The 14,144-nt window shown below is 51.4% G+C and overlaps 1 protein-coding gene across 1 annotated transcript; it reads right to left on the bottom strand.

Annotated features, from left to right (window-relative positions):
• Positions 1-10,813: 10,813 nt before the first annotated feature.
• On the bottom strand, positions 10,814-11,932 carry TEX44 (testis expressed 44). The gene has a single exon (XM_006082789.3). The coding sequence runs from the start codon at positions 11,930-11,932 to the stop codon at positions 10,814-10,816; it is 1,119 nt and encodes a 372-aa protein (XP_006082851.1).
• Between the last annotated feature and the right edge of the window lie 2,212 nt (positions 11,933-14,144).

Below are 14,144 nucleotides of genomic sequence, written 5' to 3'. Positions count from 1 at the left end.
GCTTAGTGTATAGGATTCACCAGCTGGGTTGGTTTCATGCATGCAACCTGGGCAGTGGCCTAGAGCCCCATGATTGGCTTAATGCTTTGCTGTCATTTTCTTGACATTCTTAATACATTTTGAGCAAGGTACCTTATATTTCCACTTCGCACTGGGCCCCACAAATTAGGTAGCTGGTTCTGCTCACTAGCTCTGGTTCCTGGCCCAGGGTTAGTTCCCCAGGATCATCTAGGAGAGACTGGGGAACCTTGGAGGAACCTGGGTGTATCCTTGAACAGGTTCTGCATGTGAAACAGGGATCACAGAGCCTGCTTCACCCAGAGGGATGGAGGTTTTTCCCAACTATGAGTCAGGCTAAGGAGCTGCACTGCCAGGAGAAAGCCAGCTCTAGGCCTCTCTTTCAAAGCGGCCACATGTCTCCTGCCCTCAGCCCATGGTCAGCTGTCAGACTGTTGACAAGAGATGCTAGGGTTCATGGGTTGGGGCAGATGCCTCCCTGAGGCAGGATAGGCAGAGCATGCCCTGGCTTCTGGGCAGATTGTGAGAGGCTTGGATGTTGCTCCGTTGCTGCTACAGGTGCCATTAGGAGGGAGGACCCAGTTAGCACCCTGAGTCCTGAGGGACGCCCAGGTGGGGCTGGGCCAGCTCTCAGGCCCAAATTTAGGTCATTGCTTTGCCTTTGCATACCCGATTGTCTTTCTAATCCTGTTGCGTCTTGTCCCTCACCTTCTTCCACTCTGGGTTTGAGCCTTATCCTCTTTTTCTGTGACTGATGCCACTTGCCTCCGTTTACCCATGTATTTGTCACTTTTACTCTCTTGCAGTTCACATTCAGTGGGCAGGGCTGGGGCCTGTTTCCTACATTGTCCCTCTGTCATTTTTTACTCCCCTGGGTCATTTTCGAACAAGGAGCCTCTCGTTTTATTTTTGCATTGTGGTCCCCAAATTATGGAGCTGATCTGCTGACCAGGGCACGAAGGACAGGTACTGAGGTGCTAAAGATCAGAATCTGACTAGGGGTTCTCAGCGCTGGAGTCATATGGCAATTCTGAAAGGGTAGCCAATCCCATGGGAAGGCCGGGCTGAGTACCTACTGTGTGCCAGTGAGGGTTCGGGGCGGGTTGCTGCAAACTGAAGCCCCCTTTTTTCAAGGGGTTTACCCAGGAGAGCGTTTATAAGCAGGACAAAGCCTGGCCATCCAGGGGCCTCCCAGGATCGGAGGGAAAACCGCGGCGGCAGGGAGCGGAGGAGGGGCGCTTCGGGCCGCGCTCAGACCCCGCCCCGCGCGGGTCGCCGGCCTCGGGCAGCTGAAAGGGCCTCTGTGTTCTGTCCTCTGCCTGCCCGCGGGCCAGGAGCGCATTTCCTCAGCTGCGCCAGACCCCGGAGGCTCCGCAGCCCCTCTGGGGACAGACACAAATAGTTCCCGGCCCAGCTGCCGGGCCAGTTACCTTGGGAACCAAACTCAATTGCCTGACGTCACCGGGCCGTTGCGTAGCAACCGGCACAGACTCTCCCACCCGCTCTCCCCGCCCGCGGGCTGAGGTCGGGGGACTTGGAGACTGCGGGGCGAGCGGTGATGCCCAGCCGGAGCCCTGCCGCGCCTTCCTCGCCGCCCCTCGCCCGTGGGCCGCGCCCTTGTCCCGCGCTCGAGCTGCCGCCCGGGTCCCAGAGGGGCTCCACCCGGCGACGGAAGGAAACCCCAGCGGAGGACACGGCGCCACCAGGCCTCGGGCCGGTGGGCAAGGGCCGGAGGTGGTCCCAGGGCGGCCTGCAATCAGCCGGGATTTCTCTCCCAGAGAGAGGCCTTTGTTCGCTGTCACCCTTCTGACTGCCCTGCTTTCCGTCCCAGGCTAGTTTCTCGCCAGGCCCCAACCTGGACTCCTGCTCCAGTAGCAAGGAGCAGAGGCAGTATGGGGCGTCTTCGTCCCCCCTCAATCGCCTCGGAAATCTGCCGCTTGGACACTGCCTTGGAGGTGGAGAGGCTGGACTCTGCTCATGCCACTCTGCCCCCATCCCTGAAGCCCTTCTTCACTCCTGTGCCTTCCCCTGGCCTCTGTGCTGTGACATCCGCATCCCAGGGTGTGGTCTTATAATCGGACCACCAAGGGGTCGGGTCTCCCAGTCACTACTTGAGCCAATTAAACAGACAGGGTTGAATCATAGATGAGCGTTTATTCCAATAATGCTGGCAGTATGGGAGAGCAGCAGATCATCCATAAAAATCTGCTCTGCACCCCACCATAAGCCAGCTGCTTACTATATTGGGTAGAAAGACAAAGATTACGTGGGGAAGTAGGAATTACAGGCATGGGAAAGTAGGCTCGGGATAATTATTACAGGTTAAAAGTCATGAGGGCTGGGGGGGGGGGGGCATTGCAGGAGGGTGGGTGCCTCTGGGCACCCTGGGACCAGATTACAGACAGGTAATAGGGGCTGGGGGTTGTAAAGAGTAGGTGCCTCCTGGATTAGATTGTTTCAGCCACAACGTTATAAATCTTTCCATAATGATAGGCAGTTCTCTGGACAGGAGGATGGGCTGCATTCCAATGTTAGCTCCCATGTCCCAGGGGGTACAACTCTCAGCGAGGTTAGAATGTGCTTCCTCTAATCAGAACAGAACCATCATGGTTAACAGAGCATGGTTAATATTTCTTAAAATTGTAGCTGGTCCCCAATATTCTCTTTCTGCCCCTAACAGTCTTGGGAGCCAGCGGTGGTCCTGGGAGTGGAGAGGGAGGGGCCTGCCTGACCGCCTCCCCAGTTTCTGGAGTGGCCTTGTCATTAGGTTACTCCATCTCCTGCCCAGCTCTGTTTCTCACCATTGCTGAATCCCAAAGCCCAGGCTGGGAGACAAGGCCCACAATTTCATGCTGGGGCCAGTAGTAATCTGCCACTGTGCCCTGCCCTGCCTCAACTTACCCAACTTTGACAAGGGTAATAATGACCACCACCTCTTGCTAAGAGGACCCTGCTTGTCTTGTTCAAGTTCACTGTGGTGAAGGCCATCTGTGGGAGGTGATTTTCTTCATCAAAAGCTCCATTTTAACAAGTACTAATAAAATACAGGTGGTCAGAAATGAAACCAGGTGTTTTAGGTGAATCCTATTTCCTCATTGGTTAATATTTAAAATTCAGAGATGCAGAGGAATTTTTTAATCCACAGAGTTAGGGGAGTACACCTAAGAATGCCTCAGATCTTTCTAAAGCACATGGTTAGAGGAAAGTGACCCAGACCGGGCCAACCAGATCCTTCCACTTGGCATTTATCAGACTGGAGCAGGGAAACAGGTTTTTCTTCTTAGTGCTGGAAATGTGAGCATGTGGGCCTGGAGCCTCCAGGAGCCATGTTCCCTACAAGCAGCAGAAACCTGGAGGAGAATGCTAAACAAACCCAAAAAGGCTCTGGAGCAGTGGTTCTCAACCTTGGCTGCACGTTAGAATCACCTGGGAATCTTTTCAAAATCCTGATTTCTGGGTGTCATCCTTCGGAAATTCTGTTTCTTTGTTACTAATGTTGTGGCCCCACCCCATAACAAAGAAACAGAATTTTCGGAGGATGAGGCCCAGAAATCAGAATTTTTAAAAGATTTCCAGCCCTAACCGATTTGGCTCAGTGGATAGAGCGTCGGCCTACGGACTCAAGGGTCCCAGGTTCAATTCCGGTCAAGGGCATGTACCTTGGTTGTGGGCACATCCCCGGTAGGGAGTGTGCAGGAGGCAGCTGATCGATGTTTCTCTCTCATCGATGTTTCTAACTCTCTATCCCTCTCCCTTCCTCTCTGTAAAAAATCAATAAAATATATTTAAAAAAAAAAAGATTCCCAGGTGATTCTAATGTGCAGCCAAGGTTGAGAACCACTGGTCTGGAGGCTTCAGCTAGAAATAAATGATAAAGGTTTATTCAAAGGTCTTAGGGTTTGCACACCAGAAACAACTAGACAATACCCAGTGTTTCAAAGAAGAAAGAAAAGCTGAGGGCTCTTACAGTAAAAAGCACATTCTTGAGAAGAATTAGTCCTGCATTCTCCTCTGGATTGGTTGGAGAGGATAATTCTCTAGATGACCGATTGTCCGCATCCTGGATGTCAGGTGGTCTGGATATGTGAACATTCTTCCTCCGTCCTTCAGGGGTAATCAGAGGGTTATCTGGAGGTCTGATGTATATTGAGGCATTGGCGCAGGACTGGAAAGTTCAAAAATTTAAGTTCCCAGGCTAGTTAAAGCAAGAATAGAATCATTTCCTCAGGCTTCAACCTACTTGATTTTAGTAATTGAGCAACTTGACTACGGTGACTCCATTATATTTCTTCGCTCTATTTCTCAAGAGGCAGAGTTGCCATGGCAGGTAGTGGGCGCAAGCAATGGAGACAGTCCTTACAGCTTGGAGTCCCTGACATCGGGCATCTCCAGAGCCAGGTTCTTCCTAGCCCTTCTCTGCCCAGCCCACCAATCTATTAGTGCCCACGTAAGTTACTTCATGCTGTGTTTCTGTCAGTTCCAATTAAGAGATTTCCACAATGCAGAACACCCCAAGGAAGAAAAAAAAAGCACACCTGTCATTTGTCACATGCCAACTGTTAAATGTTTGTTTCTTTTTAGTATGCATTATTGATCACAGCATCCCTGTGAGGGAAATGGGAGACCTATTTTATAGTCGAAGAAACTGAGGTTTGGAGACAGTAAGGCCCTCATCTAGGACCACAGTGTCCACTTGAGGGGGACTCAATAGGATGGGCCAGTGGAGGTTCAATGGATACTGCCCGTCCAGAGACCCCTCAGCCAAGCCCTACCCTTTACAGTCTCTGCAAGGCGAGGCCCTTCCTGGCGGACCCTGAGCCTGCTGTGGTCTGAGTTTGGAGCACTGTTATGCAAACTATGCCATGGTGTTGGGCTCTGGCAGCAACTCCAGTTGGAGGGTCTGTGCCCTTCTGCCCATCTGGCTTTGTTCCTCAGAGATTCTGAACACATTTTCAACCTGAGTCAATCAGTTCAACCGATGGCATCTCAGGTTTATTCTGAACCCCGGTGATATATATTGGTTTCTGCCCCCTTAGTTCCTGGCACAGTTTCTAAAACCCTTGGAATTTCCTGAGTGGTAGGAATGACTCTTGGAATATGGGGGCTGCTCGCCAGAGGAACCAACCTTGAGATTAGAGAGTTGGAACTTTTAGTCCCGTTCTATCTCCCCACCCCGCTCCCACACACACACCTCTGGGGAGAGGAGGCTGGAGATTGAGTTAATCACTGCTGGCCAATGCGTTACTTTAATCAATCATGCCTGCATAATGAAACTTCCATAACAACCCTAAACCACAAGGTTCAGATTGCGTCTGGGTTGTTGAATGGATCCATATACCAGGAAGCTGTGGCCCCCCAACTGCATGGAGACAGAAACAGTTGTGCTCTAGACCCTTCTGGACCTTTCCCTATGTACTTTGTCATCTGGCTGCTCATTTATATCCCTTATAATATTCTTTATAATAAACTGGCAATAGTGAGTAATGTGTTTCCCTGAATTCTGTGAGCTGTTATAGCAAATTATCTAACCTGAGGAGGAAGTCAAGGGAATCCCTGATTTTGTAGCCAAGTCAGACAGAAGTGTGGGTAATCTGGGGACCCACCTTCAGTGATGGCATCTTTAGTGATGCAGTCTTGTGGGACTTAACCTGTGGGATCTGTACTGACTCGAGGTGGTTAGTGTCAGAATTGAATTGCAGGATGCCCACAGAGAATTGAAGAATTGCTTGGTGCGGAAAATTCACACATTTAGTATTGGAAGTGTTGTGAGTAAAGAAACAATTTTTATTGAACTCACTTCTCTCTGGATATTAACCTCAGTCTGGGGCCCTCCTTGGTGCAGGCTAGTGATGCCTTCTCTCCAGCAGAGGGCGTACTCCCCTCCCTTAGTGGACTCAAAGCTCAAGATCCAGGAGGCCTAAGAAATAGGGCTTTCTCTTAGCCCAGAGAGGGTCAGTTTTGCATTTAAATATTTAAAAATGTACGTAAGTTTACCTTTACACTTTATCACATTCCCTGGGGGACTGTCCTTATCTATGATCACTTTCTTTAGGAGACACTTTCCTGGATAGAACCTGTGTCTAAACCAGCCAAACCTATAAACTTGACTGTAGTCATGTGGTGACTAACCAATTAGCTTAGTGGCCATAGACTAAACAAGACTATTGTCCTTACAAAACAAGTAAAAACACTGACAGATTTATTTTTATTTTGTTTACAATAGTCAAAGTGGCCTCAAATTTCTAACTATTCTTACAAAAATAGTTTCAGAGATTCTTTTTTAAAAATAATCTTCCAACTTAAATTTTTTTTTCATTGATTTCAGAGAGAAAGGGAGAGGGAAAGAGAGAAACATCAATGATGAGAGAGACTCATCGATCAGCTGTCTCCTGCACAGTCCCCAACCAGAGGTTGAGCCTGCAACCTGGGCATGTGCCCTGACTGGGAATTGAACTGTGACCTCCTGGTTCATCGGTTGATGCTCAACCACTGAGCCACACTAGTGGGGCCAAACTTTTTTTTTTTAATCCTCATTAAAATCCTCATTTAATCCTCATATGTGTTAGAGAGAGGAAGGTAGGGCAAGAGAGAGAGGAACATCGATGTGAGAAACATCCATCAGTTGCCTCCCATACATGCCCCGACCAGGAATCAAACCTGAAACCTAGTATGTGCCTTGACTGGGAATTGAACCTGAAACCATTTTGGTCCCTGGGATGATGCTCTAACCAACTAAACTACCTGGCCAGGGCAAAGTTTTCGAACTTTAAACATCATTTGAATTTGTGGATCCCACTCCTCAATACACATCTCAGGTGGTGGAAAATAACAGTCTCTAGTCACAGGTTGGTTTTTCCTGAACACAGGCTCTCAGCCAGAAGAAAGCCGGAGTGTGTGGAGGGGGAGGGAGACTGCCATGCAGACCCCACATCACTCCCATCAGCTCCCCAGGAGCTCTAGAGCTGGAGCTGGAGTTGTTCCAAGCTGGCCCAGGACAGTCGGGCCTTACACTCCTACACAGACCAGTCACTGGATCGGACCACGCAGGAGGGCATGACCTTAGGCCAGGTGGCACTGAAAACTGTCCACTGGTAGTGCTCATAGCAGCTCGGGGAACAAGTCCTTCAATGAAGGGGACAATCCACCCTGGGGTGGAGGCCACAGTGTCCGTGCTGCCATCTGCCAGGACTTGTTGGTGCCCTTCCCTTAGCCAAGCCCCTGCTGGGCTCAGATGTTAGGCTACTGTGCCTGCCCTGCTGGCTCTTGGCCCAGCCTAAATGTTTCTTTAAGCAGATCCTCTGCTTACTGGCCAATCTCTCAGTGGCAGAAGACCCGCCCAGAGAGATGGTTGTCTCTCCTAGAGAAATATGGGTGGTTGTCAGGTGGGAACCCTATTGTACAGAGAAGAAGTGAGAAGGTGCCAGCTTTGTTGGGGTGAATTTGTAACTTTGTCATGCCTCAGTTCTCAACACGAAAGAGTACCCTACATACAGCCACCCTGTTATTCTGACTGCTCATTGTTTTCCCCCTATATTTTTTCTTTTTAAATATATGTTTATTGATTTCAGAGAGGAAGGGAGAGGGAGAGAGAGATAGAAACATCAATGATGAGAGAGAATCATTGATCGGCTGCCTCCTGCACGCCCCACACTGGGGATCAGGTCCACAACCCAGGCATGTGCTCTGAGAATTGAACCGTAACCTCCTGGTTCATAGGTCAACACTCAACCACTGAGCCACGCCAGCTGGGCTGTTTTCCCCCTTAAATACCACCATCTGTGCCTACGCACTGCCTCTCTTCAATAGTGCTCCCCTTCTTCAATCCATATGCCCGTGATGAGCTGATCACTCCTGCTTGCTGACTGCTCCTGTGTCTATGAACTGCTCCCTCTTGCCCAGAGCTCCCTCTTGCCCGGAGAGGGGCCTTTCCCCAAGCTCATGTCTTCCGGCCTTTCTTTTCTCGCTCAGGCCACCTTTCCAGAACTCTGTGTTGGACTCCTCTGAGTGTGCAGCCCTGACCTTCTCCCCAAGTGCACTGGTACCCAGATGCCCGGGGGGTCCCACCTGCAGAGAAGATGTGTTGCCAAGCGGATTTGCCAACACAGCTGTTTCTCCCGAAGCAAAGAGGAAGGCTGGAAGCAAGCAGGAAAGTCAGCCCTTGGCACATAGCTCCATAGAACCCTCTGCCACAATAATGACAATGCTCACTAACACATAGCACTCAACTACGTGCCAGGCACTGCTCCAAGCACTTGACTCATTAACTTCTGTAATCCTCACAACAGCCCAATGCAATAGGTGCTATCTTGTCACTTCACAGATGAGGAAACTGAGGCACAAGGGGATAAAAGTTACACAGCTAGTACAAGGTAGAGCCAGGATTCAAGGTGGCCTGGGCCCCAAGGCCATACTCTTTACAACTCTGCCAGCTTTTACACATGTCCTGTGGGGATTCCCCCAATTCTTGGCTGACCCTGGCTCCAGAGGTAGGTGTGAGGCCCAGGCCAGGTATCCTGTTTCCATGGCCTCAGTGACTGGTTCAGGAGAGAGCATGGGAGCCAAGCCAGGCCCTGTGGTGCCCTCCCCCAGGACTCTCCTGCCAGAGCCTGGGAACAAGAGCCTCTCTCTTTCCAAGAAGGTGGCTGAGCCACCTGAGAATGGAGCCAGCACAGATTGGGGGAGGGGGGTTTGAGCTGGAAAGATAAAACCCTGAGGACAAGGCTGAACCCTGGGCCCAGCCACACCTATACTTGGCGGTTGTGCCAGTCAGCTAATCCCTTCACCTAGTCAGGGTTGGTTTCTGTCCCTTCTGAACTGTTGGTTACCTTTGAAGTTCCAGTGTCTTGTAGTAGCTGGCACATAGTGGCATTTACCTAGTTCAACATTTTTTATTGATAGCCTTTGGGGTCTACCCTGGCAGCTTTATCACCCATTCTCTGCTCTAGGCCCAGCCCAGGTTGAGCTGCTGAACTACCCTCCCCCACCAAGTACCCATCACATCCGCATCAGCTTTCCTTCCTGTGACCTCTCCTCTCTTTTTAGGTCTAATTCAATTACTTCTCTGCGGGGCCTTGATCACTGGGAGATGAATTGACAACCTCCTTCCTCTGAACCTTTGCTTTCACTACATGGAAACAGTTCGCGGCTCACCTACAGAGAGTGGCAGCTGCTCGAGGAAAAAGGTAGACACACCTGGTTCACCTTTGCACCCCTCCCCTTGGGGCTTGGTATTAGATTTCCTCACGAGCCATCTGCAGGGTAGGGGTGGCAAATATGCACCTCTGGGGGCCCAGCAGGTGACATCAGTCACGGATGCAGGCCAGGTAGGTCTCTCTTAAAGCAGGCAGCTCAACTGCCAGTTGCTCTGAAGTAATAAGGCTCCTAGGTTTATTAAGAGAAGCAGAAATTTATATGCTTATATAAGCATTCTGGGTTTTTAAATGTTAGCAATTAATTCACAATTTGAGAGACACTGTAGGGCAAACGCATTTGGAGATGCTGCTAGAAGTGAGGAGTGAATGACTCCACGTCCAGGGCTGCAGCATAAAGGTGTGCGGGGTGTGACCTGCGTAAGGCACTGGGCCAAGGGCAGGAGTGGGGCTGATGTCCAGTAGGAGCTTCACTCACCAAGTCACGTGACCAGTGTGATACTGTATCCAGCCAGAGGGCTGGTGGATTTCCAAAGCAGGCGGCTGCCCTTCCAAGGTGGACAGAGTCACAGTCAAAAGTAAAAACCACGTAAAAAGACCTGGTCTAGGATGACCCACTTGTCCTGGTTTGCCTGGGGGTTTCCTGGTTTTAAACCTGAAAGTCTCACATCCCAGGAACCTTTTAGTCCCAGACAAACTGGGATGGCTGGTCACCCTACCTATATCCCTGTTCCCACCCTGACCCTCTAGAGCAGTGGTTCTCAACCTTCCTAATGCCGCGACCCTTTAATACAGTTCCTCATGTTGTGGTGACCGCCAACCATAAAATTATTTTCGTTGCTACTTCATAACTGTAATGTTGCTACTATTATGAATCGTAATGTAAATATCTGATATGCAGGATGGTCTTAGACGACCCCTGTGAAAGGGTCATTCGACCTCCAAAGAGGTCTCGACCCACAGGTTGAGAACCGCTGCGCTAGAGGCTAATGATAGTGACAGCTGAAATGTTCGAGCTCATCAAGTGCCAAACCCCATGTGCTAGGACCTGCATGGTTTCCCTTATGTCTCATAACATCTTCATGGTGTGGCTTCATTATCCATTCTCAGAGGACCGTCGGAGGTTCAGAGGGTGAAGTGACGGGCCCAGGGCCAGCAGTGGCGCTGGGGTTTCAACTCACATTGGTCTGGCTCCGTGTCCTCGAACCCTCTCAGAGAGCCCCTGTCTGTAAAGACAAATACATTAGAAGGGTCAGGTCACTTCCTCAGGAGCACACTTACCTGATTGGAGGTCCCACCAGGATCAATTTTTGCAGGTCTGAGACCTCTACGCCTGGCCCCCACCGCTGCCCAGGCTCTTTCATTTCTGTACTTTGGCTCCAGCCCCTGAATGGGACCACCTGAGAAGCCCCCAGGGGACCCCTTTCTGTTTCTAGAACACCCTAGCCCTCTCCTGCCCCTCCACCCTGTGCCCACCGCAGAAACCAGGGATAAGGCTGGCACTTAGAAAATAAATGCTGCTGGGGATTTATTGCTTGGTCTGGGGAGAGCCATCCCAGGCTGGCAGGGGCAAGGGGGCAGGGCATGAGTGTCCGGGGTCTCAGGGGGCTGCTGAGCTAGTCCTTTGGGGGCTTGCTGTGCAGGGTCTAGTCAGCGTTGGGGCCAGAGTGGGTGAGTTGGCTGGTCATGTAACAAATGGCTGAGCGGATGCCTTCTACAGTCCTCTGCTCCATCCTCTCCAGCATGCGGTTGACAGAGCGAAGGACCAGCCTGGAGGAGAAGGCCAACCTGGCGTTCCCCAGGATGCTGGAGACCAAGCGCAGACTGAGCCCTGGGCTGTGCAGCAGGTATGTCACGGAGATGTGTCTCGAGGCCAGGAGGCCCGTGGCCATGCTCATGGTGGCCTCAGACCAGACCAGGATGTCCGCCAGGGAGCTGATGGACCCCTCGCCCGCTCCCAGCAAGCTGGTCATGGAGCGCATGTAGGCGTTCTCCTCGCAGGCTATGTACAGACTGGAGTCCAGATGCCTTCTCCCCAGGGCCACCGTGGGGGCGCCAGGCAAGCAGGTCGCACTGCTTCCTGGGGAGGGAGGGACCGGTGGAGCCTGCAGGTCTCTCGAGCAGTCTATCAAATCCCCCTCGGTCACTGCCTGGGACTCAGCCGATGACAAAGCTTCAGTGTCAGGGTTCACGGCTTCTGGACCCTCAGATTTCTCAACAGCTTCGATGGTGTCAAGCTGGCTGTCTGCATCTGTAGTGCCCACGGCAGGCACATTTTGGGGGAACTGTGCTTCAGCCCTTGGGGTAGATGGGTCTAGGTCTTGCTCCCTGTCTGGGACACCCGCTGTTTGTGGTGTCTCTTCCTTAACCAGGGAGCCAGTGTGGGAAATCCTAAGACTCTGGGTCTTCCTCGAATCTCGCACCGGCCCAGCCCACACTAGGTTCTGGAGACTCAAGGATGTTTGCCGGGCATCTGGGGCCGGGTGGGCCAGCTGGGCCATGGCCTCCTTGGGCTCCTGACTGTGCCCTGCATCAGCTTCATCTTCATGCTGGTTCTCCTCCCCAGATGCTGCTGTGGCCTTGGAGGCGGCTGACTTGGTGGAGGCCGGATCTACATCCTGCCGTTCAGTGGACGCTGCACCGCTAGCCGCTGTGCCATCTGCAGGGAGGGAGACCTGACTTTGGGATCCCACTGCAGGGCTGTCTGAAGACCTGCTGTCACTGTGCGTGGGGATGCCGGCCTCTCCCCAGGGGACAGCGGTCATCTAGGCCTTCTGTTACTTATGCTGCTTGAGGGAGTAGTGATGGCCCTGCTGGGCTGAGTCGTCCAGGTGGTGAGGTCACAGGGGGCTGAGGGCATTCAACGATGTCACAGGCACCAGCAGAGCCAGGGTAGCTGCGTTTAGTGGGCTCAGTCCCCAGGACTGTTTATAGTCAAGTCTGCCAGTGCATACGGAGAGAAAGACCAATACATTAGAAAAAGGTGGAGGTGTGTATGCAGGTGCAGGTGCCACAAGGAATCATGATGGCTGTGACTCTGATGAAAGAGAATGGGATGCAGTTGTTCACTTATAATAAATGATGATATAAGGGACCACTCCCAGCACCTTCCCAAGAAGATGTAGTCCTCCTCTGCTCCTGTAACACAGTCAGGCCTTCTTGTGACCACAAGGGACCTGGCCTGAGAAAAAGCCCCACATAGAGGATGGTGGAGCCAGGGGGATTGCAGAAAAGTAGGGCAAAGCCTTAATCAAAATGCACCTGCAGCCCCCAGCCCCCAGCCCCCAGACTTCCTGTGATGGCAGGAGATTTGGGTCCAAATGGCTTTAGCAAGTTGAGCCAGGGCTTTTTGTTACTTACAGTCACAGGCAGCTTAAGGGATAACATCCCTAGTCCCTAGTCTAAAAGTCATCCAGGGAACCTAGTAGTAGATTCACCACCATCCTATCTCCCCCGAACACCCTGGCTCCTCTGGCCACTAGGGCCCTTGCTCTCCTGTCACCTCTCTCCTGCCTTGGCTTCAGACCTCCCCTCCCAAGACCTCTGTCCACACTGGTCCAGAAATCACCCCACAGAGTCCCTCCCACCCCCTTTCTTGGATTCCTCCTTGGCACTGGCGCTCAGCTAAAGCAGCTGAAGCCACATCCACAGACTAAGCACTACAGGGCTCACCATTTGAAGCAGCAAAGATTGTCATTTCTCCCCCAGAGTCTACACTAATGAGCAGAGAGCTATAACCCAATCTAGTCAATTGGCCCCTGGGCTCCCCAGTCTTTGGCCGGCTGCTCCTCAGGATGCTCCATCCCAGCTCTGGGCTCCCAGGGCAGCCTCTCTGCATATCAGCTCTGTAAGAGGGTCTCCAGGTTCTCCATCTTCCCAGAACTCCACTTCCTGCATGTTCAAGGCACAAGGAGATAGAGTAACCTGGGCGCCATTAGCAGATGGTATGGGAATTCCACCTAGAACATCACTGGGTTTGTTAGGAAGAAACAGGATAATCAGCCCCAGGGGGTGGAGCTGAGACCCCAAAGGCATTCTCAAGTGACAAAGGAAGTTGCTACCCAGCTTTCTAAGGAGGTGGATGCCATTAGCCCGAGGGCCTTTGTTTGGAAAGAGCTGGGTTTGGGCCAGGCGCCTACAGCCCAATTGTTCTGCAGGAGAGGGGGCGAGGGTTCTGGGAAATGAAGGCCGAGTTAGAGGGGAGCAGCAAGGCAGCTGTGCTGAGAGGGAGGGTCAGGCTTCCCTGGGGATGCAGCAGGTGAGGCTTGGGGAGAATAGAAATATCTAGGGAATGTTTAAGTTGTTTGTGTTGAGGTCTCCAGGGTACACCCATCACCTTCTCCACAACATCAGAAATCATACCTTGTTTGCTAGTGCTTTTTTTGTGTGAGTGCTGGCAGCTAGGGGACTACAAGGTTTTGTGTGTGTGTGTGTGTGTGTGTGTGTGTGTGTGTATTTCTCCTAGACAGTGGCTTGGAGCAGACGACTGTCTTTGGGGACACAGATACAGAGATAGTGGAGGGCTGAGTTACAAAATGGTGCTGGGACAATTGGTTAAGTATTTGGAAAAACACTAAGTTAGTTTCTAACTTTCACTTTCAGTTTTTAAAGAAGTAAATACAGAGAGGATTAAAGGCAAACTAAAAAAAAATATTTGATTTTGTGAAGGAGAAGTACTTTCTAAGCATTAAAGCCAGTAAAAAAATTCTGAAGGGGAAAATAGTCAGAGATAAAAAAAATGCTCTAAAAATTTTAAGAGCAAACCACAAACTGGGAAAAATATATTTGCTACAAATATGACTGAGTTAACATTGTATATATATACTAGAGGGGCCAGTGCACAAATACGTGCACCTTGAAAAGAACTGTGGGCCACTAGGCTGTGGTGGTGTCTTGGCATAGGGCGGGTCTTGGCCCATCCTCCATGCCCTGCCCAGCCCCTCCCGCCAGGGCCCCTGGGCCCCTGTCTGTAGGCAG

Source organism: Myotis lucifugus, unplaced genomic scaffold, assembly GCF_000147115.1.
Source record: "Myotis lucifugus unplaced genomic scaffold, Myoluc2.0 scaffold_3, whole genome shotgun sequence".
Lineage (NCBI taxonomy): Eukaryota > Metazoa > Chordata > Mammalia > Chiroptera > Vespertilionidae > Myotis > Myotis lucifugus.
This window is presented reverse-complemented; position numbering and strand designations above follow the sequence as displayed.